Source organism: Lissotriton helveticus, chromosome 4_1 (genome assembly GCF_964261635.1).
Source record: "Lissotriton helveticus chromosome 4_1, aLisHel1.1, whole genome shotgun sequence".
Lineage (NCBI taxonomy): Eukaryota > Metazoa > Chordata > Amphibia > Caudata > Salamandridae > Lissotriton > Lissotriton helveticus.
In genome coordinates, this window is record NC_136063.1 from 520,172,230 (window position 1) to 520,199,605 (window position 27,376).

General features: G+C 45.5%; 1 protein-coding gene across 2 annotated transcripts in view; it reads right to left on the bottom strand.

Annotated features, from left to right (window-relative positions):
• Window positions 1–27,376, bottom strand: part of ZC2HC1A (zinc finger C2HC-type containing 1A) — a 353,235-nt gene that overhangs the window by 88,258 nt on the left and 237,601 nt on the right. For both annotated transcript variants that reach the window (XM_078687119.1, XM_078687120.1), the window contains one exon: window positions 3,661–3,762. In XM_078687119.1, the coding sequence (XP_078543245.1) occupies window positions 3,661–3,762 (102 nt within the window). The remainder of the gene's footprint in view (window positions 1–3,660; window positions 3,763–27,376) is intronic.

Consider the following 27,376-nt stretch of genomic DNA (forward strand, 5'->3'; position numbering starts at 1 on the left):
AGGGTGTGTGTGAGGAAATTGGGGCCCCCTGGGGTGTGACGCTGGCGGGGCAATAGTCCTGTTCAAAGGAGCAGAAATATTGGGCTTGGACCAGGTCCCTAGCAGGACATCAGTAAGGGCTTCATTGAAAGAGAGAAGCGGTTTTGAGGAGTCACTCACGACTGAAGCACCTCTGTCAAGATGTTAGTTCTGACTGCCACTGAGGGCAGGCTAAGGTCCAGGACCTTGCCGGCCCTTCTCACCACCATTGCATAGGAAGCTCCCTCCTCCGTAGCTACAGCAGGGGAAGGAAGCAAGCAAGCAAGTATCTAGAGAAGTGTCTAGTCCAATGGCCTCTGCCAAGTCCTCACACTAGTCCATCTATGGATATGAGGGCTGGTATTCTCCAGGGTACAGCGACCCTTCCCAATCCTAGCCCATAAGAATAGCTATTAGGCTCCAGCTGGCGACGGATGACGCCCCTCCGGCTCCAAGTCAAAGTCGAGGATCAGAATGGGTCCGGAGCAACTGGAGGACTCCGGCGCAGTCTAAAGCATTGGCACCGCTGGAGGGCTTTGGCGTCATCTGAAGCATTGGCAATATGGCCAGCCCCGGGGAAAGCTGAGGTGGTATGACCAGTGCTGGTCCAGATCAATCTGTGGAACTAAAGGGACTGACCAGCACCGAAACCAGAGCCGCCAGTGAGGAACTAGTAGGGGTATTTACTGAACCCAGGAGGCCTGAAGGCACACAGGCGGGAGAAGGCCGCTCAAATATGAGGCACATGGCTTCACAAAACTCTTGGAGTGTAGCACAGAGTCGCTCTAGCTCCCAGAAACTCGGGGAAGCATGGAGCCAAATCAAGGTGCCGGTTCAACCTCGGAACCAGACCTTAAATGCCTATGCTCCTCGTCTTGGTTGATGGACGAGGTGAAGTCTAAGACCTCTTTGACTTCTTACTTTGTTTTTTTGTGGGACCTACCCAAGTTGCTTGACAACTTGGAGTGCGACGAATATTGTGGACTCCGCAACTGATCCAGGGACCTTCCTCTTGAGCGGGATCGAAAGCATTGTGGTGTCACCCATTGGGTGGCAGGGAGCGAGAGAGATGGCTTACTCAAGGCCTTGGAGTACAGGGTGCGGCAACAGGCGAAGGGCTTCGCATCGTGGTCAAGTTCCAAACACCAGAAGCATACAAGGTGTGGGTTCATCACCGGCATCTTTCAACGACGGGTGCTGCAGGGCTCGAAGCCTGTCTTCCTAGTGGACATCCCTGCCACAACAGGAGAAGAACTCTCAACTTCGACAAAACTTCGTAATAGCACAATCAAAATTGTGACTGAATAGCTCTCTCCAGATCTGTGCTGACTGGTGCAGAACGAAAGTAACTGACAACACGAAGTGTTGGCGCCTATATAGGCACTGCACAAGTCACACATCTGGTAAAGATGATGCGACATGGAGCCGATCGACTTCACTTACCGGCACACAGGGGTACTACTCATGAAATATTTCCAGATCCAGTCTGATGCCTGTGAACAATTATAAGGTAAAGAATCAGCGGCTAGAAGTCCCTATCAGATATGCAAAACCAGAATGTATAAAGGATTGGTTATCTGAATTATTCTTTATACGGAAAAAGTATCTAGTAGAGATGTTTCAAGCATTTATGTGTTAAGTGCCAAAGTATGATAAATATTGTGACAGATTAGTACATTTGAATCCTTGATTCTGGAAGTTGATACAGTTTGCCCACAAATATATATATTTTCCTTGAAAATAGAGGTACGCCTATAACCACTTTAAAGATGCATTTCAATTAAGAATATATATCTTGTAATCAAAGGGTAACACTGTCCCAGTGTCTCTGCTTAATTGATACACTGTAAGATACTTCCCTCAAGTGGTCTTGATAAAGACCCAATAACTAATTAACCTCCTGAGTCGAAATGTAGACATGCTAACTATTTTCTGAACATTTGCTGTATAGAAGCGCAGGGTTTGAACTGTCATTTGAGTCTGGCTCGCACAAATAACTGCTTTTACAGTCACTTTTGTGACTTTATTTCTAAAAACCTTTTGCAGTGAACATCACCTTTTTCACTAAACGCATGCACTGCACCATCACATGGTGCACCCACTTGATTCTATTAAGCTATTGTCTTTTTGTATTTTATTCAAAAACTTGCAAGCATATTTTTCTTGTTATAAAACTGTTTTTGCACATTTCCAATACCTTGAGGTCTCAGCATAATTTGGTTCCCCATAAATAGTTTACTCTACCCAAGGGAACCATTGTTATTTTGATTACCTGTCCTGGGAAGCACAAAGAATGTCTCAAAGACTAAATACTAAAGACTAAGTACAACAGCACTTACATGAAGGTCTGAATACTTGGGGAAACAACTGGCAATGAACTCTTTCAAACTGAAAAGTTGAAAGTATGCACATTCCCAATGCAGAATAAAACTTGCTGGAACATTAGTCTGTCAAAGAATGGACACATTAGAGTTTTTATGCAACAGCAAAGCTGTAAAGTGTGGGCAGAATACTAAAGTGTCAGAAGGTATGCAGACAAAAATAAGTAAAATACAGATAAAAATGAAATCAAACAAGATTACTGAGGGAGTGCAAATGTCTAAAGAAAAATGAAGAGCAGCTGGTATGACAGGTCTACTTAGTAGCCACACTGCACCATCCCTCATGTGCCTAAAAAGAGATAGTGCAATCTAGATTCAAGCTCATAGCTGTGAATTTTCCATCTATGCTGATTGAAGGGTCTATGAAAGTCCACAGGCATGGGAGACCAAGGACACCCAGCATAAAGGTTTAAGAACCGTTAACAGAAGGTCTGCGGGTGGCATGTAGTTGACTTAAGCTCTAAACTTCCAAAACAGATATCTTCCTTGTGGTGCGCGGGTGACAACCAGCTTTGTCTGCTTCTTACTGGCTACCCGAGATGGGCTAATAAAATGTCCGGGCAGATTCAAATTAAGTAAATTGACGACCTTGCACTGTGACTCGTATTCATTCACAATGTGGATATCCCGGTCACCTAGCAGTGTGGCTGTAAACCCCTGTAAAAGATTTTAAATCAGTGGTTTATTTGCATGCCACGCCATTCCAGTTTAGACCCAGCCATATGCAAATCAGCCTTGACCCTGTTCCCGATGGGAACAGTCCAGCCCCAGCTGCCAGGCCAGGTCTTCACCGACCAGTAATAAACATCCTGGGACCGGTTTCGGGGCAAAACCCCTCATTAGCCAGGCTTCATCGAGAATTCAAACTGGGCAGTCCACATAAATGAATAACATTACAAGTAGACGATCCAGAGATTTCCCGTGAGCACAAATGTTTTATTTTCAGGAGCAATTTACTCTGGTATATAAACTAGTTTACCCGATGTATTCTAGGTGTTGGAGATCAGTTTCTTTAGTGTAAAACTCAGATTTCCCTCCTTTTTATAAAACATCTCTAGTTACTTTACAACAGTACGAGATGAATATTAACCGGGAACATGTTGCCCAAAAATGGGGCAAGATGTGTCCATTTATAAAGTAGAATTCGATTTGAACGAAAAATAAACATTTTAGCTAACAAAAATCCCACGGATTAATCGGCACCTAAGAGATCTTTAGCTTACGTTGAATATTAACATGAGGTCAAAACAAAATCCTTTACCTTGCATAATTGTCTGCATTATAGGTTTTACTTTTATTTGCAGCAGAGACAGAAGTCGGGTTTCTAACCACGCTAGGCGGTGTCCGAGATTTCATGGAGTTTCTGCAAAGAAAAGTAACAAATACATCTTACTCTCTGACACCTAATTAGTAGTAATTTCCATGTTTAACAAACATTACTCAAGTCTGAAAAGAACATGTTCACAAGGAAAAATAAGCAACTGTTATAAAGTGATAACTGTTCTTTGATGACCTACGAAACATGAATTTGTTCTCATTGAATAAAGCTCTATCTTAATTTGCAGAGAGAGAGTTTGCTTATGGAGCACGTGTGGTTTGCACAATACTATTAAGGCATTGCAAAGCTATCCAATAACAGCATACATAGAGAATTAATGATTAAAATGGGAAAATCATAGAAAACAAGGTAAATAGTCTACAGCGATTATCCTTCAGTTTGACAATGCTATTTCAGCAGTGAATACGTTTCACATTTTAAGCCACAGAACTGAGGTCACATGCTCTACGCTCTTCCTGGTCAACCTTCCACAATTCGGATCTACCTGGAATATTACAGTGGTGAGTAACCATATGTCAGGAGCCCACGGACAGTTCTTCCTTTAGTACGTTGTTCCTACACATAGACCCCGATGGAAAATAGGAGTCACCCTAAGTGACACTTGTTTCATTGCTTGTGGGGAGGGGGTGTGGGGGGTGCTGCTGGTCCTCCTGGGTGTAGGAGAGCCAGTCCTTCTTGAATTGGGGCAGCGACAGATTGCCTGAGGTGAAGGCGCAGGGTGTTCCAGGTCATGGCAGCAAGGTAGGAGAAGGATCTTCCTCCAGTTCTGGTCTTGTGGATCCTCGGGACAGAGACTAGGGCGAGTTGAGCAAACCAGAGTTGTCTGGTGGGTATGAGGAATGCAAGGCGGTGGTTTAGGTAAGCTGGTTCTTCCTCATGGAGAGCCTTGTAGGCACGTGCAAGGTGATTCTTTTGTTGACTGGGAGCCAGAGGAGTTGTCAGAGGTTTTGCGTGATGTGGCTGCAGCAGGGAATGTTGAGGTCTGGCTGCTGCGTTTTGGACGTTCTGTAGTTTGAGCTGTTTCTGGGTGACGCCGGTGCAAAATGCGTTGTAGTCGAGTCTGCTGGTGAGGAGTGTGTGCGTGACCGCCTTACTGGATTCTGTGGGGATCCATCTGAATGTATTTTGAAGCAGGCAGAGAATGTAGAAGCAGGCTGAAGAAAAAGCGTTGATTTGGCAGTTCATTATGAAGATGAGTCCAGTATGATGCAGAGGTTGCGTGCGTGGTTGTCGGGGAGGGTGAGGATCCCAGAGCGGCTGGTCACCAAGAGTTGTCCCATGCTGTAGGGTGGGTCCCAGGATGAGTACTTAAGTCGTGTTCGAGTTGAGCTTGAGGCAGCTAGCTCTCATCTAGTTAGCAACGTCCTTCATTCCGCTGTGGAAGTTGGATCTGGTGGTTTTGGGTTGGTTGGTGAGGGAGAGGATCAGCTGGGTGTCGTCAGTGTGGGTGACAATGTTAAGATCATGGCTTCGGACAATGGCTGCGAGGGGGGCCATGTAGCCCTTAAACAGGGTGAGGCTAAGGGAGGAAACCTGTGGCACTACGCAGCTGGTTTCTGTAGGTTCTGAGAGAAACAGTGGTAGCATGACTCACTGAGTCCGACTAGTGAGGAAGGCATGGATCTAGTCCAGTGCCTTGTCGTGGATGCCGGCGTCGTGGAGACTTGTGATTAGGGTGCGGTGGGAGACTGTGTCGAAGGCCGTCGAGAGGTCCAGTAGGATGAGGGCTGCATTCTCGCCCCGGTGGAGGAGGGAGTGGATTTTGTCGAGGCGAGTAGTGCGGTCTCCATGCTGTGGTTGTTTATTATCCCTACGGCTAGGCCACGGAATGACAAAAAATTGGTGGCAGGTAAAAAAGGTTACAGTTCTTTACACCAGAACCTAAAGTGGGAAGACTGTATATTGGCTCTCCTTGTTAGTCCATGTAGTCTCTCACAAGTGAATGTAGGAAATAAATGCTAGGTAGTGCTTGGGTGGGTTGCCTCACTTAGGGTGCACCGCAGTAGTCACATAAATGGGAGGAGGCAGACTGTGCGGAGTGCCTGCCTTATTTAAAACAAGTGCTTCAGCCTGAAGTGCTCCATATGCCAATATACAGAGCTGAGCGAAGCCCCATATTTCTACACACCCCTGCAAGAGAGGGTACACCAGTGTAACCTTATCTGAACAGAGGAAAAAGTAAGTGTCAAGAACCTTTAGGGCAGATCCCCCGAGGCCTTCTTCACCCTTTGTGCCTGTGCTTCTCTGGCGGATTCGGCTCCCACATTATCTAAAGAGGTTTTCTGTGGCATTTTACACTGAAGGCTTGGAGCACCTAGACAGGATGGTGCCTCTCAACAACCTGAACAGGTGCAAGACTGGGTTTGTGTGGCACAAAGAGCGTGAACATGTATTCAAAACCTTTTTAGGAGCAATTGCTAAGCGTGTGCCTAACATGCACATAGCTCTCAGGAGGCAGTTGGGTTAGCAGACGGGTTTAAAACTGTATAGCTATTGAGCAAGAGGGGAAACCAGAGGCTCCTAAAGTCAGGCAACAGAGACCTTAAGACTGCGCAGGGTTTTCCCCTTAACCTTCGCTTATAATTAACAATAACAGAATGGGTTATGCTGCGGTTTAGATAAATGAGATAGGCAATTGGACGACGATTATGTCTGCCACAAAGAATTTTTATGATTTAATTTTTATTTTAAAATGTGGATAAAGTAGCAAAACTAAATAATCAATAAGTGCAGCAGTTTCTCAATGACCTCATTGTTATTATGCTTCTTTCTGACAACTAAACATTCATGAAACACAATGTTTCTTATGACTATATGACTGAAAACATGAGCTGAAATACCGGCCGCCAAACTAAATGTGGCTCTTGGCAAACATCTTTACGTCCGTGGTCCTCATTAACATCACTTACCAACTAAGATTACTAAAAATTGTCATTCCCCGCATTACCTGTATATAATGCACTAAAAGGAAACATCTGCCAAAAATGATTGAGCTGGGCACACAGGGTGATGCCAAACTTCAGAAGAACAAACCCACAGCCAACTGAGGTTCAGATCAAATTTGTATTCTTTCTCACAGAAGCCGTCCTGTCTGAGGCTTAGGACAAGAAGCAGAGGTTTCAGGGCTATTCTTGCTATTTTGTTTCAATACAACTCCACACCAATGCTATAACAATGATTTGATTTCAGGGAGTTTAAAAGAAATCTCTGACAAGATGATTATGGCTCCACCCAACCTTAAAACAAAATAGTTGCTTACCAGCAGGAGGAGTGTTGCAACTTGAAGAGGTTTATGGAATTAGATACTGTGCATGATTTTGCCATCCATTTCATTTTGCAGCACGAATACTTGTACGTATTCACATGCAGTGTTTAACATCCTTTCCCTTGTGTTGGTTAGTTTGAAATGAGGTAGTGTTAGCAAACAGGTGTTGTAGTACTTTCTGTCCCACCTTTGCTTCTTTGTTAATTTGAATGCCCACACAATAATGTTTTGCAATGGTGTGTGGTGACACTTTAACACAGTTGGGCAGATTGTGTCAATGGGGATGTTTAAAGAACGCCAGTGTTGCACCCTTTTTCCTTGCTGAGTGGGCTCTAGGGCATGTTGGCATTGTCATCCCCAACCTGGCATAGAAAGTCTGTAGTGTCTCTACTATATGAATTGAGATTGTTTCTTTAGTTACTGGGAAACCCTTGCTTGCTTTGGCAAAGGAGACAAACAACTAGTTTCCTTTATAAAACTCTTGTTTCATGCAGATAGTAAATGAAAACCCTCTTTACATCCAATGTGTGTACGGCTCTTTCCATGAGTGTTTTAGGTTCTTTGAAGAAAGTTGGAAACTGAATGCTTTGGATGCCATGAAGGTGGGTCACTACTTTGGGCAGAAACTGCAGGTTGATTCTGAGAACCAACTTGTCCTTGTGTATTCGCAGGTGTGGTTCCTGTACTGTTAGCGCTTGAAGCTAGCTCAGTCACTCTGGGTAGTGCTGTGATTGCAACCAGAAAAGCAGTCTTAAGAGAGAGTGATTGGAGATCCGTTTTGTGAATAGGTTCACAGCGTTAGCACAGTATATAAGTTCACACAATGGAGTCTGAGTGCTGGTCATGGTGGTATAGTGTTCCAACCTCGGTCATCGACGTACGTTTCGGCTCTTAGGTACAAACGGAGCGCAGGCCTCACAGACTTCGTTCCTGTGATCTTTCAGGAGACAAAGATTGCAGACGTCATGGGGATCTCTCTGAGTGAAACTGTGGTGGCAACCGAGGCAGAATAAAATAAATACAAATTCCATGACCTTTACTGCCTTAACACCTTCGGTGCTCATGACGAGCTGAGCTCGTCATGAGCCACGGCGCTCCGGTGCGGGGAGAATTCCCCCGCTGTGCTGAGCGTTCCACGGGAGCAAATGCACCTGTGACGAGCTCAGCTCGTCATGAGCACCGGAGGGCCGTAGCTCATGACGAGCTCGGCTCGTCATGAGCATGCAGGCGCTGTGCGCGCCCCCTCCCCCCAGCACAGCGGGGGAATAACCCCCACAGTGAAGGGGTTAATTCTCGATCAAGTGGATGGAACCTGCGGGACTTCTCTTTTCTCTTGTCTTCGTATCTCACAGTCTTCAGCAATTCGATTGATTGTTCTTTAAAAGTTTGACATCTCGAAAAACTTTCAGAGCTCCTTCGTTGTGCCTCCAGACTCCTAGGCTAAAAAAATAATCTAAAGATGGCGACTATGCACCGGAACTTCCAGGACGCCTTCTGATGTAATACAGGGGATGAAAATACTACCAAATGATGCCCTAAGCCCCCCCCAAAAAAAGAAAGACAATTCTTGACCCAACGACTAGATGGCAGAATAAAAGAATTCATGCTGCAAAGCATACTTGGAGAACAAAACCCAAGACACTAGGGTCTCTTTTCACCCGCTTGTAGGTCTTACAAATGAAATAATTACTAGGGGTGGGTGGCTGCGAAATTGGTGGACTTTGGCATACCTACGTTACATTTGTAACGCGGAGTACCGGCCAAATTCCACCAATTGCCATGTGGCGGAATTGTTTTTCGCAAGGCTCGAGAAAGGGCTTCCCTGACCAATTTTCTAATGAGAATGGTCACATTCAGACGGCTCCTTCTCGAGCAAACTGACTGTCATTCGAGTAGATTTGATCGAGCGGCTGCAAAATCAACTCATATGGCTACATGCGACTTGTGCACCAAATGGTTTCTTTTGCGCTGATTTTCAGCATTGCTCGTGCTACTGGTGCTAGATTAAAGCACAAACATGCATATTTTTCATCCATTGGCAGAATTTCATAGAATCTCTCCAAGTTGATATGCAACGTCGTAAGTTCCGCCCACCCCTATCAATTACATAACTCTTAACATGTTAGTTCAAGACAGCTACATTGCAAGTGTTGGGATTATTGCACTTTCAGATTATGCACTGAATTGTGCTTCACACCTGGCACCCAAAAACAGCAAGGCTAAAAAAAATCGATGCTCCATGGGACCTGTTCTTTAGGAGACCTTCTCTTTTAGGACTTAACTGAGGGATCAGCATAGGAATATTTCATGTTATAGTGCCCCAAGTGACGACCTGGAATTCATGTAAAACTATGATGAGGGAGAAACTGTTAGTAATTACCATAACTTGGTCATCAAGAAAAAGTTATGATGAGATTGAGAAATAAGAACTAACCATATAGAGGATCAATTAAGAGCTAGAACATAAGGACAAGGGGACACAAAAGACTTGGAAGAAGCTTAAAGCAGTGAAGGTCAACTTCAAAGCCGAGCAATATTCACCATTCCTATGCCAAAACCAGCCCTACTATGAACAAACAATACTACATAGAGAAGAATCTGGGTCTTCTATATGGCAACATGTTTCTTTGTATTGTCAGACACGGACTATTTAAGGTGAAAATCAAAAGGAATTTCAAGAGTTTGGAGACATAGGCTACAGTGGAAACAAATAAAGTGAGTGCCCAGATCAGTCAAATTCAAATTGCCAGTATTAGAAATCGTATCTCTAGTTGGCGGAGGTACCTGTTGAAGCAGGAACCACACTTCTAGTCAGGGTAAGTCAGTTACGCTCCCTAAATTAACCTGTGCTCAACCCCTGGTAGCTTGGCACAGAGCAGGCAGACTTTACTTAAGAGACAATGTGTAACGTATTTGTGCAAGACTTACCCAACAAGTTACTTACCTTCGGTAACGATATGTCTGTAAGAGACATATATTAGTTATGGTTTCCTCACCTTAGAATTACCCTCAGGTGTCAGACTAAATCCGAAGAATTTTTCTTCAGCATTACCCCTGCGCGTCAGTAGGTGGCGTCAGTCGACTCCGCGTTCGTCATTGGCGTCATGGTCGCCGGAATGACGTCGCAGTATCTACTTAGACGCTGCCCCGGCATGCTGAAGTCCGTTCTTTACACAACATTCCATGCCGGAAGCGCAGAGCCATGCAAGACACTGACCACTGTTGCACAAAAACTAGGGCCTTGAAAAGGGAGCCCCCTACCATAGTAGTCAGTTTGCAGAACGGGGAGGAAGGGTAGGGCTTTGAGGAATACATAACTAATATAGGTCTGTTACAGATATATCGTTACCGAAGGTAAGTAACCTGTTTAGCGGAAAGAGACTATTAGTTATGGATTGGTCGCCTTAGAATAGATTGCCCAGCAATACTAACCCCGGAGGTGGGTCTGCGAACTAAGGTCACACCAGAAAGACCTGGAGAACTGAACGGCCAAAGAAGCCGTCTCTCTGGACTTGGCTGTCCAGGCAGTAGTGTTTAGTAAACGAGTGCCATGAAGCCCACATAGCTGCCTGGCAGATGTCATGAAGGGGGACTCCACGTCCAAAAGCAGTAGTGGCTGCAGTCGCCCTGATGGAATGAACGGGCAACCCCACTGGAGGTACCTTTTTCGCTAAGGAATAACAGATTTTGATGCAAAGAATGACCCATTGAGAGATGGTCCATTTTTTGCACGGCCCAACCTTTCTTGGCGCCCACATTGCCAACAAAGAGTTGGTCTTCCACCCGGAATTGCTTTGTGCGATCCAGATAGAATGAAAGCACGCGTTTTGGATCCAGACGGTGGAGCTTCTCTTCCTCTTTAGAAGGATGCGGGGCGGGAAGAACGAGGGCAAAGTAATGGTCTGTCCTTTGTGGAAAGGTAACCACTTTTGGAAGGAAAGAAGGCCTAGTGCGAAGGACAACTTTATCCGAATGAACAGCCAGGAAAGGAGGTTTGGAAGCAAGAGCATGAAGCTCACTCACTCTGCGAGCAGAGGTGATGGTAAACAAAAAGACAGTTTTAAGTGTCAGAAGATAGGTCAGAACCAGCTTCAAGCCCCACTGGGTTATTACGAAAGGAATTAGTGTAAACAAGTGAGTAATGCCCTGAAGGAAGCGATTTACAATAAAAGACTTGACAAGAGAAGGCTGGTTAGGAAGCCAAAAGGAGGCCGAAATGGCCGGAAGATAGCCTTTGAGACCCAGAGTGGAGCCCAGCTGGGCCAAAGAAAGAATTAAGAGGAGAACCTCTGAAAGGGGAGTAGAAAGGAGATCCACAGCCTTTGCTGTACACCATGCGGCAAACTGGTTCCATCTACAGGGGTATACCGTTTTGGTGAAGGGACGCCTGGCTGCCAAGTTACAGACTTCGGGAGGAAGGTTGAAAGCTGTCAACTGTTGCCGCTCAATCTCCACGCAAGGAGGTGGAGGTTGGACAGTTCGGGTGGAGAACCGTCCCCTGCTGCTGGGACAGAAGATCCTCCCAAAGAGGAAGTCTGATCAGAGGATCGATGGCCATGTGCAGAAGCTCAGGATACCAGGCTCTTAGTGGCCAGTCCTGAGTCACAAGAATGATTTGGACCCGGTCGCGCTTGATCTTCAGCACTCTGGGCAGCAGTGGTATAGGCAGGAAAGGCGCAGAGAACACTAACTCCACTCGCGACGAAAAGAGTCACCTAGCGAGTGCCGCCTTGGAAATTCCAACACGCAGAATTGCTGACATTGGGCGTCCTCTTCGGTGGTGAATAGTTCTAACCAAGGCTCTGCCCACTGCCGAAAGAGACCTTGCACCACCTCAGAGTGAAGACTCCATTCGTGATCAATCATGCTCCGGCGGCTGAGTTCGTCCGCCCTGGCGTTCAGAGAACATGCCAGGTGTTGAACAACAAGGGACACGCCTTGATGTTCCAGCCACTTTCAGAGATGAAGTGGCTCCTGACATAGGGTCCACGACCCCACCCCACCCGATTTGTTGCAGTACCACATGGTGGTGGTGGTGGTGGTAGTGTTGTCCATGAACACCTGCACTACTCTCCCTTTGACAGAAGGAAGGAATGCCTTCAGTGCAAGACGGATTGCCCAGTGCGCCAAAATTATGTGGAGCACGGACTCTGGCGGAGACCAGAGGCCTCTGATCTTCACCGCTTCCATTTGGGGAAGGGAGAGGGACCGGAAGTTGACCCAATCCTGGTTTGTTAGCCACCATTGCAATTGATGTGCAGTGCCCTCTGAGATCGGGACGAAATCGGAAAGATTACCCTGATGCTGTGCCGACTGGAACTTTAGGTCCCAGTGCAGAGCCTGCATATGCCACCTGGCATAGTCCACCAGCAGTATGCAGGAGGCCATGAGGCCCAGTAGCCTCAGGGTCATTCTGACCAAAACCAGGGACAGAGGCTGAAAGATCAGAATCATAGCCCGAATATCCCTGACTCGCTGTTCGGGAGTATAAGCCCGAAACTGCGCTGTGTCCAGAACCGGTCTGATGAAAAATAGCTTCTGAGAGGGAATAAGGCATGACTTCGGCACGTTGATGGTGTACCCCAGCGAATGCATAAGGTTGGTTGTAGTATGGAGGTGTGAGACGACAGCCTGGGCCGAGCCCGGCTTCAACAAACAGTCGTCAGGATAGGGGAAGACTGGAACCCCTTATCAGCGCAGATGAGCTACGACCACGGTCATCACTTTCATGAACACCGGAGGGTTGCTGGTAAGGCCATATGGGAGCCTGGTAAATTGAAAGTGCTCGTGGGCTACCGTGAACCGTAGGTAACACCTGTGAGCCATCAGGACCGGATGTGAAAATTAGCATTCTGCAAGTCCAACACTACCATCCAGTCTCCAGGGTCGAGGGAAGAAAGGACCCGACGTTGCATCAACATTTTGAACTTCTCCTTCCGGAGGAAGCGGTTGACGTTCTTCAAAGACAGGACACAGGCCTATGTCCTTCTTGTTATAAAGAAGGGTATACCCAAAATCACTGGGACCTGGGTGTAGAGCATTATAGAAAATAGTGGTCCCAGCACAGTTATATTCAAAAGTAGTTTCAAAAACAGTATCCAAAAAACAATAACAGAGAAATTAATTGGTGCTAAAGTGTTGTTTAATCACACAAAGCACCTGATAGATATTGGTTTTAAGATAACAATTTATAACAGTATTATGAATAGAAATGTTGGTGTGCCCAACTGGGTGGGGGGGGGGGAGGGAGGGGAGGGGAGGGGAGGAAGGTGACTTGAGCGAGGTAGTGAAGCGAGTGACATACAATACTAAAAAGCATTACAAACAAATTGTTAGGCATGTTACTCAATGCCACAAAATCATAATAAAGTTCTGAGCAGATAATTTACAATTATTTACATAGCCATGTACAATAGAGGAACACAGTGCTCTTTTGGTGGTACTGGCATCAATGGTGTCGATGTTTCGACCCCTGAAACCATGTAGGTTAGTTTTAGTCCTTACTGACGGGGTCTTCCACAGGACAATAGTGAAGGTGGGGGAAGAGGGGAACCGAAGGGTAAAGTAAGGAGTTTGTCAGGTCCGAAACACATTCATGAACGAGGGCAGAAGTAGGTAAAGATCATTATATTTACAGTTTCAGATAGAAGAAAAAACCTAGTAGGTACAAAGTTTTCGTCTAGGACGATGGGGCTTCAAGGCACCAATTGGCACTGGATAGAGTGATGCGCACCTGTGGATATAAGGTGTCTGTAAAAATAGGGCCTGTAGATGAATCCTAGTTATTGCTCCGATTTCTGCTCACCTTGCTTTTCCCGTGACGGCTCTGCTGGGCACTTTGCTTCACCTTGCTTCCCTGGGCTCCCTGCTGTAATTTCCTCCCGCTGCCGCCGCCATTTGAGAACAGGCGCGGCCGCCGAGAGGGGGAACCAGCCAACAGAGACTACATTGCCCAGGACTCTCCTCTGCACCCACAACGCGACAGGAGGCGCATAAAAGAGCGTCAGGCTTCCGGCGGAGCGGGTTGCTCCGATTTCTGCTCACATTGCTTTTCCCACGACGGCTCTGCTGGGCACTTTGCTTCACCTTGCTTCCCTGGGCTCCCTGCTGTAATTTCCTCCCGCAGCGTCGCCGATTGAGAACAGGCGCGGCCGCCGAGAGGGGGAACCAGCCAACAGAGACTACATTGCCCAGGACTCTCCTCTGCACCCACGCCCATAACGCGACAGGAGGCGCATAAAAACGCGTCAGGTTTCCCACTTCGCGGGACGCGCGCGGGACTAGACGGGCTAAGCCCGGGCAAAGGGCGGGCCATCTGTGGCCGTCCGGGGACGGAGGAGGATGGGACGGGCCACCCCCTTAACATCGTGATATCTTTGACCCAATGGTATTGGTGTTCATTTAAGATTCGATTTGTTTGCATCGATGTGGGGTTGGGTGGTACATTATTCCGGCTTTTGAAGGCGGTTCCTAATCTGTGAACAATGACTAAAATTATTCGAAGGGGTGGTGGTGGTGTTGGGACAATGGATGCTTTTCTGAAACGGGCTGAACTGGAAATTGACAAGGAGATAGCACTAGTAGAGAGGAGATTCTTACTAGAGCCATTACAAAGTCAGGATTCCAATCCTGACTTAGCCATGGCCCCAGATGCTACCGATATTATATGTCCTGACCCTGGCTACCCACAGGTGCTGGTTTCGCCCACTCTGGACGATAGTGAGGCAGTTTTACAAATTTCTAACTTAGATGGTCCATCTCTACCTAGCCCCACACCCTCCCCTCCCTCTACACGTACTAGGCAGTCACGACTACCTCCTGGGGCTAGAAAGAAAGACCAACCTATGAAAAGAAAAGCTCAGGGCCCCAAGAAGGGTAGCCGTCAACAAGCAAAATTAGCAAAAAATAAAAATTCCGCAACTGGGTTAGGTGAAAATTTAGAACATTCTATCCCTCAAATGTTTCGCCCAGTCCCCCATTTCAGGCCTGATACACAGCCTATTCCTTCAAATGGCCCCATTGAAGGAACAATGTACAATTTGATTGGGCACTTGGAGGAGCTATTTGGATCCCTTCTTCGTCCAGTTATGAAGAAACTTGAGATGATAGAATGAAGGCTCGAACTAATGGAAAATCATCTCAAAAACAATCGTCTGCCCGCCAAAGGGGCTCAGAAAATACCAGCATAAACTGCTAAAGTATCCCTTGCTCCCGTAGGTACAAAGCCCAATGACCCAGCAAGTTTAAAGACTATCAGCACTAAAGTACCCACAGTCCTGGATCTTCCCGTAGTAACACCAACCAATAATCCCCCAGCTAAGTCTCCCCCTAAGGGCCAGAGCGGGAGACTATTTCCAAATGCGAATAATTCCTCAGGGGAAGTTACTCTTCATCTACCCCCGGAGGCTTGCCCTTACACTGTCATCTTGGCTAATGTTCCATTGCTTTCAGAAGGTGAGGTAGAGCATTGGTCAACGTTGAAAAATAAGGCCTTACACTTTCTGAGTATTAAAACAGTCTTGGGAGAATACTTACATGCTAATTTTAAGATGGTTCGTAGAGTATCCTGGTAGGGTCATTCAAAGAAGGGAATGCGGGGGGACTGTAAATTTTAGTTCACCTGAATTGGTCAGACTCATTCTCAGGCAGACTGGATCGTTTAGGATTCATCAGGACTCTGTAAATGTCCTTCCATTGGGTTACTTCTACCGTCCACATTCGGAATTAGGAATATATACAAAGGGCCAGGGTTTCCCACTAGTTGCCCCCTTAAGTAGTACTCTTCCATTAAGCAATAGATTTGAGATTTTTAATTCGCTAGACTGTAATGATTGACTCCCTCAAGCGAAGGACGGGGACCATGAGGAATTAAGGCCTCCCAGTAATGTAATAGAACTTTGCCCCACGGCAAATATTTCGCCAGAGGATCCCACTCTCCTTGGGCCTGATGGTCTAGGAAAAAGTAGTACTGACCCTATTTATGAACTAGTAATAGTCAGTAACTGTGGGGGTATCATTTTAAAGGAGGGCAAGGATGGCTTTGGATCTTCTACTCAATCAAACCGCTCTAAACATTCATATGCATCCACCCTGGTCTCATGGAATGTGGCAGGGCTGAGAAGTAAATTAACATCCCTGGATTGGCTAGCTTTTCTAGATACCAGGGATATAGTTCTTTTACAAGAAACATGGCAGGTGACCCCGGAATATAAGCCAGGATATTTAAATTTTTATATTCCGGCTAGTCCTAGTTTGCAGGGGAGACCAAAAGGAGGCCTACTCACATGGGTAAAGCAGGATAATAGGTATTCTATTTCCCAATTGGCTACTAATAGCCCAGACATTTTGCTACTCAAATTTAAATGTCCTGATTATAAAGATCTAGTTGTTTTTAATATTTACTCCAGGGGGCTACCAGGTGGCAAACCTACTGAAGCAGTCGACCAATTAGATGCTCTTCTTGAGGGTGATATTATTGTAGCTGGAGATTTTAATTGTTGTTTTGAACCTCTAGACAGTTATGACATTGACCTCACGCTGGAAGAGGATTACATCTGGAATATCCCTCAGTTGATAATATCACCTATCAAAAGATGGACAGAGGCCGCGCTGCAACTTAAAGTTTTATGTATTGAGCATGGCCTGCGTGCCACGAATGGAAGAACGGGTTCTGATAAACAAGGCGCATCTACCTTTAATGACGTTGTATCCCATAGCCGTATAGACTATATCCTTACTTATAAAGAGAATTGGGCCAGCATCGAGGATATGCGAATAGTGGAAAGAGTAGAGAGCGATCACGACCCATTACTCCTATCATTTAGGCTATTTGACCTAACCAATAGCGAGGGCCAACCTGATTGTGTGGAAATAGCCCTCTCAAATGATTATAGACGAGTAAGATGGGCTAATTGTGCAATGAATTAAGAAAGTATTGCTGCTATGAGGGATTTGACTCTCTAGGCTATAGAGGAACTTCAGAATAACTCCACTGTGGAGGACATTGTATCTAATACTGGCCTAATCCATGAATTTTTTTTTAATCAGTTAAGATGTTTTTTTTATTAAAAGGGTGGCTAAAAAACAGAGTAGGCCACTGAGGAAGGAAGACCAATGGTATGGCAAGACCTGTAGAGTAGCTTATAAGGCCCTATCAGATGCAGTTAAAACCAAAGACATAGTTAGGATTAAGACTGCCTGAGTCATGTATAAAAAAACTCAATGTAAAGCAAAACGTGACTGGGACGAAGAATACTGGAAGGAAATGTTGAGCGCCAGTAGCGAAAGATCAATGCGCTCCTTCTGGGATATGGTCAAATGGGGAAGGGGGGGTTAAAAGGGGTGAACCTATTAATCATGTTTCACCTAATACCTGGGTTTCTCACTATGCATCCCAGTTTGCGTCTACTGACAAAGATGGTGATGGTTGTGAGTTTTTTTCTAATCTAACCCAGGGTACAAATCATCTTTCCTTTACCAGAACAGATGTTATTAAGATATTGAACAATATCCCAAAAGCTAGAGCTCCAGGCTTAGACTCAGTCCCAGCAGACCTTTTTATGCAGGACAAGGATCTTTGGGCTTCCTATATCCACTTGTTAGTAAATGGCATTGCTATGGGCTCACCTATACCTGAGTCCTGGAAGGGTGCCGAGATCATCCCAATTTTTAAAAAGGGGGGAGTGCTCGGACCCTGGAAATTACAGGCCAATTAGCCTTATAGCATGCATGCAAAAGGTGGTGGCGAGGCTTCTACTACAGCGTATCCAGGGCTGGATAGAAACTGATGATGTTTTGTCGCCGCTCCAGGCCCGGATTCCGTAACCATACCAGTACGGATGACCAAGTTTTTAGATTTGTTTTAATATACTGGCGAATAGTGCTCCTGGGGGGTATGCTGTTTGCAGCCTTCGTTGATCTTAAATCAGCGTTCGATTTGGTGCCACGTGCAAAATTGTGGGCATCCCTAAAGGATCATGGTATGCCTTTGGATATCCTGTCCCTCCTAATTAGACTACATGATGACAACTTCGCCCGAGTTCGTTGGAATCAGCAGGGGAGTGTAACTGACAAATTTCCTATTGCAAGGGGAGTCCGCCAAGGGTGCGTGCTAGCCCCTACACTCTTCTCACTGTACATCAATAGGGTGATCAGCTACTATGAACAGCAACCTACTGATGCACCGAAGTTGGATGGCAAGCTGATCCCCCTGTTGATGTTTGCAGATGATACGTTCTTAATCTCAAAAACACAACAGGGCCTTCAGAAGGCCATTGATGTTTTTGAAGTCTTCTGCAATGACCATGGACTTGTCATTAACACAACTAAGACTAAGTTCATGGTCTTACATAAAAATAGATACGTTAAAGGGAAAGTGGTTATGGATGGGGTCCAACTGGAACAGACACAAGTATTCACTTATTTGGGTATCACCTTATCATCTAGATTAGATTGGAGATACCACACAAACCAGTTGGTCCCAAAGCATGCCCAACTATCGGGAGCACTTACTAAAGAATTTTACTTGTCACATACCAGGCCAATAACTCCGGTTTTAAAGATTTACAATGCGAAAGTGGGAGCGGCAGTCCTTTATGGAGCGGAACTGTGGGGACTTAGTAATTTAAAAAAGTTAACGGGTGCGCAAAGTAAATTCTTGCGCAATATTACAGATCTCCCGGTTTCTACTCCGCTGATTCCTCTTCGCTACGACCTCGGAATTTATTGTCTCGAAGACATGGCCAGATATAGATCAGTTGCCTACTGGAGGAGATTATGGGTTACCCCGGAACTCTCCCAGTATGCACGAGCCTTTCTCGACGTTAGAGACGCTGATAGGGCTCACAAAATATTATGGTTGAGGGAGGTAAAAGCTATATATTCAGCCATGGGCCTATCCCCATTGTGGGATGACCCATTAGGGAATACCTTTCCACCTAGGAAAACATTTAGAGACCTGTACAGGAACATGCTTGAGGTAAAAAGATTTGGCCGCTGTACTGAACTATCACTTACGGCGGAATTTCTTGGATTGAAACACTCTCCAGCTTTTGAGGGTTTTTGGGATTGGATTGCCATCCCGAGGGACAGGAAGAAATACCATCAGCTCAGGGTGGGGACTCTACCACTCAATACCTTCACTGCAAGGTGGTGCGGGGGTCAAGGCTCTGTCTGCCCCTTCTGCCCCACCCAGTGGGAAGACTTCGGGCACATCCTGTTTGCCTGCCCTGAATATAAGGTCCTTAGATTATCCTGGATAAAACCCATTTGTGTTCAGCTAGGTCTCAAAACAGGCTGTGAGTCTGTCAGGATCCTTCGAACTAATAATTCCCAGGCTGTGGTTATAGCGGTCGCTAAGTTTCTTCAATGGATGTGGATCATTCGGTACCGTAAAATGAGCTTACAGTGATATCTTAGTGGCACTTCCTTTTTCCCTAATGTCTCTTTTATGGGTTAAACTCACCTGAAAATATAGTATGTGTCTAATGATGAATTTATAAAGTTTAAAAACTTTAGTAACTATAGAAATGGTTTTAAAATAAAAACTGTATAATAATGTGTTTTTAACTAAATTTAATTAATATTTGTTTATATCTATGTAATTTATGTGTTAAATTATTGTTGGATGGCCAATAACTGATGCGGTGTTTCGTGGTTGTTATTAACTGTCTATGGAGGGTAATTTAAAAAAATTTAAAAATTTAAGTATTGAACATGACTTGTTCTTGTAAATGTCTTTTATGATTTTAAAAAATCGAAATAAAGACTTATGAATTGAATTGAATTAAACCCATATACAAACTAAAGTAGACCTACGTAAAGGGGTAGATTGATTCCTACAAATCTTTCAACGCAGTGTCAATGCTGCTTGAAAAACTGTGGTTGTGCTACGGTTACATGGTGAGAAAAATCAAATATTTTCTTCAATGTATCTAAATAAGAAAGACGGGGGGCCATCAGTGCTAGGATCCAGTTGAAGCATCTTAAGTCAGTGCAGTGATTAAAAAGCAGTGCCTAAATGGAAGATGGCATGCAGCAAGCAGAAATGCCTGGTGTAAGACCGGGGGACCAGTTTTCATGAGGGAGGAGTCCAAAGCTCTTGTTGGTTGCGTAGATTATAAGAAATGTCAAGCCGTGTAAAAATTAAATAAGTGTTTGTAACACGGGGCTGATAACAAGTGACACGTGTATTCTGGAACATGCCAACATCATCCACACGGTGACTTATTTAGGAAAGTGCTTATTATTTGTGGGAAAAGGAGCCAGTATAAAAATCGAAACAGTGCTTGTGTTCAAAGGCTGTACCGAAGTGCCATGCGTAGTGTGAAACATGCCATAATTCACGAGGTGATTTAGTTTCAAACGGCAGCCAACGTGTTGTCAAAGTTAGGAAACAAACACAAAAAATGCCGGTAGTTAATAATCGCGGTTCCAAGATTAATCGTGAAAGTTAGAGCGGTGCAATCTTGAGGCATTCAGATATGAACAAAGCAAAACGATCGGGTTGTGACCTGAGTTTACTAACAAAATGCTGTTAATTTATGGCGAGCCGAGTTGAATTAAAATGCACTCGCTTTAAAAGGCCCACAGGGAGGTTGGAAGTCTATTTAGAAAAGTGCTGGTGTTCCTCCATTGTACATGGCTTTGTAAATAATTGTATATTTTCTATACTTTGTCCTTCTTGGGCACCAGAAAGTAGCGGTAATAGCAACCACAACCTATTTCTGGGGCAGGAACTCGCTTGATGGCTCCTTTGGCCAAGAAAGCTGTAACTTCCTGTTGGAGAAGGTCCAGATGATCCTCCGACATGCAATGGTACTTAGGTGGCATGGCTGGGGGGTAGTCTTGAAGGGGAGGGAGTAGCCCCTTCGGACTACTTGCAAAACCTGCCTGTCCGACGTGATAGTGCGCCAGTCGGGGAGGTGATGGTGAATCCTGACACCCACTGGCAATTGGTGGCCCTGCGAGGTCAGACTAGGAGGGTTTGAAGACTGCTGCTGAGGGGGCGGTGGTGGACTGGCCCACTCGCTGGCCTCCAGACCCACGGCGTTGGGTCCCACTTCCATAGCCACGCAGCATCTGAACAGCTTGCGCGGGCCTGTGGCTTTGGGCGCAACATGAGGCGGCACCCCTTCCGTAGCCACGAAAGGGGCGAAAAGCAGACTGCGCAGGATGGGTGATGGAGAGGCCCAGGGACTTGGCCTTGGCCAGAGAGTCGTTAAAGGGCTTCAGTGAGTTGTCTGCTTTGACGCCGAACAGGAGACAGCCAAAGGGCCTGTCCATATGGATAGCTTGGATATCCTCGGAAAAGTCAGTTGACCTCAGCCAGGCATAGCGCCGAAGGGCTACCGACGTGGAAATCGTCCAGCCTAGCGAGTCAGTGGTGTCCAGCCCACAGCGGATGGTAAACTCGGCTGCATCTCTCCCCTCATCGACTGCATGGGAGAGCATGGCCCGGGACTCCTCCTGGCACTGGGGCAGCACCTGCACTACCGTATCCCTCACAGAGTAGGTTTAACGGCCCAACAGACATGGAGTGTTTACCGACCACAGTCCCAAGCTAGAGGAAGAAAACATCTTCCCAAGATGGTCCAGCTTTTTGAATTCCCTACTAGGTGGTGCGTTAGGGAATGCACCTTTGAACGTTGAGGCTTGGAACAGCAAGCTCTCAGGGGTGGGGTGAGGGCCTCATTAAATGGCAGCAGGGGCTCTGAAGAGCTCGCTGCCAGTTGAAGCACCTCTGTCAGGAGATTAGTCCTGACTGCCACCGTTGGTAGCTAGAGGTTGAGAGCTTCGGCCGCCCTATTCAACACCACTGTGTAAGACGCTCCCTCCCCTGTAGCCACGGTAGTTTGAGACAACACGCCAAGGTCTGGGGAGTTGTCCGGACCACTAGCTTCCCCCAGCTCCTCTCTTCAGTGTGGGTCATATTCCAACTGGTCAGTGAAAGGGTATCGGGCCCCTCCCAGTCCTCCTCAGTTTGCCAATCAGGCCGGAAGACGGCGGCGGCGGTGGCGGTCCCTCAGACGGTGCGGAGCCGACTTCCCAGCCTCGAGGAGCTTTCGGGTCCACTCCCGCAAAGACTTCAGATTCATGGTCTGCAGTTGGAGCACAACTTTTGGTAGTGTCCCAGGCAAAACAGGCACCTGCAGTGTGGAGCCGTCACCCACATCGACAGGAACCGCAAGCCTTGAAACCAGGCCTCCCCACTCGCACCAGGAGTCGAGGACGCCAAACGGTGTCGACAAAAGTTGCTAAAAAAAGTCAGTAAAAAAGTGACTGGAGGTACCGCTCTCTCCGGATCTGCGCTGGCTGGTGCAGAAAAAGAAAGAACTGATGTCAGTGCGCGAGGGTGGCGTCTCAATAGCTGCCGCGACGTCATGCCGGCGACCAAGATGCTGACGTTGAACGCATAGCGACGCCTTTCGACGCGCAGGGGTACTGCAGATAAAAACATTCTCCAGATCCAGTCTGATGCCTGGGGGTCATTCACAAGGTAAGGAATCTATAACTAATTGTCTCTTTCAGATTTAAGATATTAGTATAAAGGATGAGTGTGAGGATGGGTAAACATGCAAATTTGACAATGCATGGAAGGAAGACTAAGTGATACAGGCAACTGAATGAAAGCATGTAGATAGAGGAGTGAACATATGAATTAATTTGAATATGGATAGAAAGATGGGTGAACTCACAAGTATGAGAATGTATGAATAAGAGCATAAGGATGGATAAACCAGTTTCTGGGAGTTCATGAACAAACAGGCGAAAGGATTGATAGGAACATGAACAAATGCATGTAATTAGAGGAATAACTAATAGCATGAGATGATAGACGAGAATATGATAAACCGTAATCAGTGATTCTAAAATGAGACACCACGCTAAGAAAACAAACATTTCACAGCAATAAATAGACTATTATCTTATTAAAACAAAGTCCATGGACTTATCCCTAAGAGAGAATTAAAGAGGGGTGCTCGAGATTGACTTTATCAGAGGTGTAGGCTTGGTGGAGCGGAGTGTGGCAATTCTACTGAAGTTCGCACATGAGATACGACTTCTGAGATATATGTGAGGCTACTTCTTTTCTACGTGTGCTTCTGATACATTTTGACGGCTGCTTTCACTGTACTATATAAGCATGCAAAAAGTATGCTTCACATAGCAGCTCAAAATCCACTGTAACAACGGAAATTAAGTAAGCAAAACCCAAGTTCAGCAGACTACCCACTACTCTACTGCAGCCTTTATTCTGAGGTGATCATTTCCAACCTTCATCTTCGCATGACCATTAATGGTGCTGGTGCATGAAAAAGTTTAACAATGGCACATGCCTGTATTATCTGCATCGCCACAATCACTAGAGCTTGATTCTTTCCCATGAACCCTGCCTTACAATCCCACCCCTATGGACCTGGCTGCACTAATGGGCATGCTGAAAACAAAAACAAAAAAAACGCAAATGTTTTAAATTCACTTTAGCCAACAGTACATTTTGTGCTGGTCAGTGCTTAATTTGAACGGGTGGTTTTCGGTGCACTTGTTGACAGCAAAACTTATGATAGTCTGACATATGGTAGCGCTGTCTATCTGAATGAGAGAACATTAGTTGTTTACTAATTCAGTATACATTAAACATGACTAATACCTGCCACACACTGCATTCTCATAGCTTTGGGGGCCTAGCTAAGTCTGACTTTTCACACTTGTAGGCTATGATGGTGAGTAGTTGTGTTGGTTCTGTCACTAGCTGGGCTGGCAGGGGGAATGGGTGGTGCAAGATGCAATGGCCCCTTGACGAGGGCCCTGTCACTTATTTTATTACAAATTAAGCACTGCTTGTATATATTACAGTCCATTGTCCATCATTCAACAAGAAAAAAACCCTGAAAACCTGTGCTGCACCAGAGTACTAAATAAAACAAAATGTCAAGAGCCCATCATGACCATGAAAAGCAGCCAGTGAAAACTCAATAGAATGACTAATTATACTGTACTTAGTAGTAAAAGTGGCCTTCTTCAGGGATGGTTTTTCAAATAAACAATTCTTAAAAACAAAGAAAATTAGTATCTTTTACATCATACTTTCTAATAAGTTACTTAACAATCCATACATTGGGTGATTTTTTGGGGAAGAACATGGCGGCGGCAAGCTAGCTCGCCGCGGTGCTCCGTGTGGATCACCCTGCAAGATAGTCTCCCGCTTTGTTGGGAAAGAGTGTCTGAACTGGAGGATGTGAACGAACGTCTCGTGGACAAGTGAGAGCGTTCCTTGGTTGAATTTCTGGCTGCGGTAGAAATATATCGCCGGATTTTATACCGCATTAATGGTGGGTTCCTTCCAGATCAGCCGGCGGAGCGCGGGAGTCCTCTTTCTACCTCTATGGTGTCCCGGCCTCGGCAGAGCAGAAGTGAGCGCGGCGTTGGAGACGGAGACGGAGACGGTTACAGCTACGGAGGTAGCGGGTGTTGTGAGGGGTATCAAGTGGTCTCATCCGATGCAGGCAAGTCGGGCTGTGACGAGCTAAGCTCCTGGATCTGCCTGATTCAGAGTGTTGGTGTAGCGGGGGGGGTTGGAGTGCAAAAATAAAACGTGTATCAGTTTCACTGCCCACCTAGTGAGCAGTTGCTTAGCCCCTTTCTCCCCCCCCCCCCCGAAAAAACGCCCAGAGTTACCAGCTATTCCAATATCCAGCCCGAGGATTTTTGTAGCAGCGCTGGAGCTAAGGAAGGGCAAGAGATTGAGAAATCTGTTCTCTCCTCGAAGTGCTACAGAGTTGGAGATTCACACTAACGCTACTACAGTCTTAATCTCTAAGGAAGGACTACAAGGTCAGTCCCAATATTTACAAGACTCCGCTACCTTTGCTGCAGTGGAGGGGTCTTTTGGGCATGAATTGGCCAGTAGAAGTCCTACAGACTAGTCGTTGGTAGAAACCACTCCTACTATACCGGGTTCTTTTATTGATACTGTTGATATTGAGGAACATATACATACTTTCTCAAGTAAGAATATTTCAAGTATCGCTGGCGCATTTAATACTACAGGCAGCTTACTAAATACTCCCAAAGGTGAGCCTAAACGAGGTCGAGGTCGCGGACGTAAAAAGAAATAGGGCTAAATAAAGGTGGTGTTCCAGAAGGGGGCATAGAAGTTGTGAAAGGTGTTAATACATCATCCAAAACGAAATCATCCTCTTTTTTGAACACTGAATTTAAGTCTAAAACCCCAATTGTGAAGAGTAAAACTAAGGGGAAGTCCAAGGACTCTAAAATACTACATCCAGTAGGTTCAAAAATTACTCCTTCACTTCGCTCTTATTTTAAAGCCATTCCACAGATTTTACATCTTCCTGAAGGCTTAGACGATCAAGATATGGCATCTACCTCCGAGAGCAATTCCTCATCTTCTTGCCAATCTGCCATACAAGCGGATACGTCATTATCTGGGGTGACAGACCAAGCTGAAAAGTGCCCTGGTCAAGTAATAGAAATGGCTCAAACTACGGATTTAGCAGCAAGTGCACAGGGATCGTTAGACCAGAATCAGAGCGACAGCAGGTGCTGTCCACGCAGCTCCTCCTGCCAGGACAATCTCAGCTCCAGTCTTCATCCATGCAGGAGTTGAGTCTACCTCAAGATCTCATTACAGTTTATTCTGAAGAGGCTGAAGAATTAGACTCTACTGAGTTGGGTGGTGCATCTGGGGGTCCAGATGAAGATGACTCTGTTAACCCTGTCCAACTTGACACTAACTCATCATCGGCCCCTTCCTCTTCCTTTCAAGCCCCGATGACGGCAGCCTCTGTTCTGGAAATGTTTTCAGCTCTTACTTTGGAGATAAGGAAGGGATTTGCGGAGTCATCCGCTAATCAACTAGAGTTCAAAAATTATAGTGAAACACTTGATAATAAAATCGAAGGTCTCACTATAAGAACTGGAGTGTTAGAAGAGACGGTTGGCATTCATTCAGTCCATTTTTCATCAGGCGAAGGAGGATATTAAGAAACTTACAAAGGAAGATCTGGCCCTCAGTGAGAGGATGGAGACCCTTGAGAACAACGCAAGAAGGGGGAACATCCGTATTTTGAATGTTCCGGAAGGATCTGAAGGGACAGATATTAAACAGTATATCGGCTCTCTAATGAAAGAAGCACTGTCTCTAGAATACACTCGCGCAGAACTGTCACTTGATATTCAGAGTTTACATAGAGATCCCTTTAAACTGAATCCACAGAGATCTAAACCACGCAAAATTTTAGTCAATTTTCACACTTATGTCCTAAAAGAACGCATCTTAAATATGGCTTTAAAACAAAAGCCTTTGTCTGGAAAAGGCTTTACTTTTTTGATAAGATCGGACCTTTCCCGAATAACTCTTGAAAAGCAATGGGATTTTGGGAGGCGCTTGGATGCCTTTAGAAAATTGGGCGCAACAGCCCAGCTTATGTTCCCGGCAGCCCTTAAAGTAATGCACAACAATAAGATGTATAACATTAGGTCTGTGCAAGCAGCTGATGAGCTATTAATGGATCTGGGCAAAGGGGCTCGTTAGGTTTAATATTAGACGCCCTCTCTTCAAAATCCTAATTGCTTAATATAGGTCCTGCTATTAAATCCTTCATGTTCTCAATATGAAAATCATAAGGCAGATGTACCTATATATATACACATTATTTATGCACTACACTAGCTAAAAACCTCATAGATTCAATTAATTTTTCTCTTTGTTTCAAATCTTTTATTCACTCGTTATTAGTCACTGGAATAGTTAGCGGTTAGACTTTCTTGCAGGTGGTCAACCGGTGGGGCACTATCTACTGGACATTGTTCCTGTTAGATAATGCAAGGGTTCTTCACGGGGGGAGGGGCTCTCACCCTGAGGGGGTGAGTGCGAACGGGTGGCAAAAAAGTAAAAAAGTCCTCAATAACCTAAATGGAAGCTTTTGGAATGGTAATTCATATTTCACACATAATTGCTGTACGCAAGTATTTAACATTACTATAAATATCTTTTCTGGTATAGTATTAATCATTGTGTTTTATTGGTTAGGAGATGAGTAATGTAGGTTTCCTTTCCTGGAACGTCAACTGCCTCAGCACCAAGCCCCGAGCCAGTAAGATTCTGCAATATCTGAAGGACTCGGATGCGCAGGTCATGGTGTTGCAGGAAACTCACCTTACACATTCTGAACTCTCGGCACTTATTAAGAAGAATAGATGGATTGATTTTTTGGTCTCTACCCCCCAAACTTCTCATACAAGAGGTGTCGCGATTATCTTTAAAAGGGGAGTTAAAGCTAAGTTAATCTCACAGGCTGTAGATTCTTCTGGCAGATGGGCCATAGCTTCGGTTCTTATGGCTGGCTT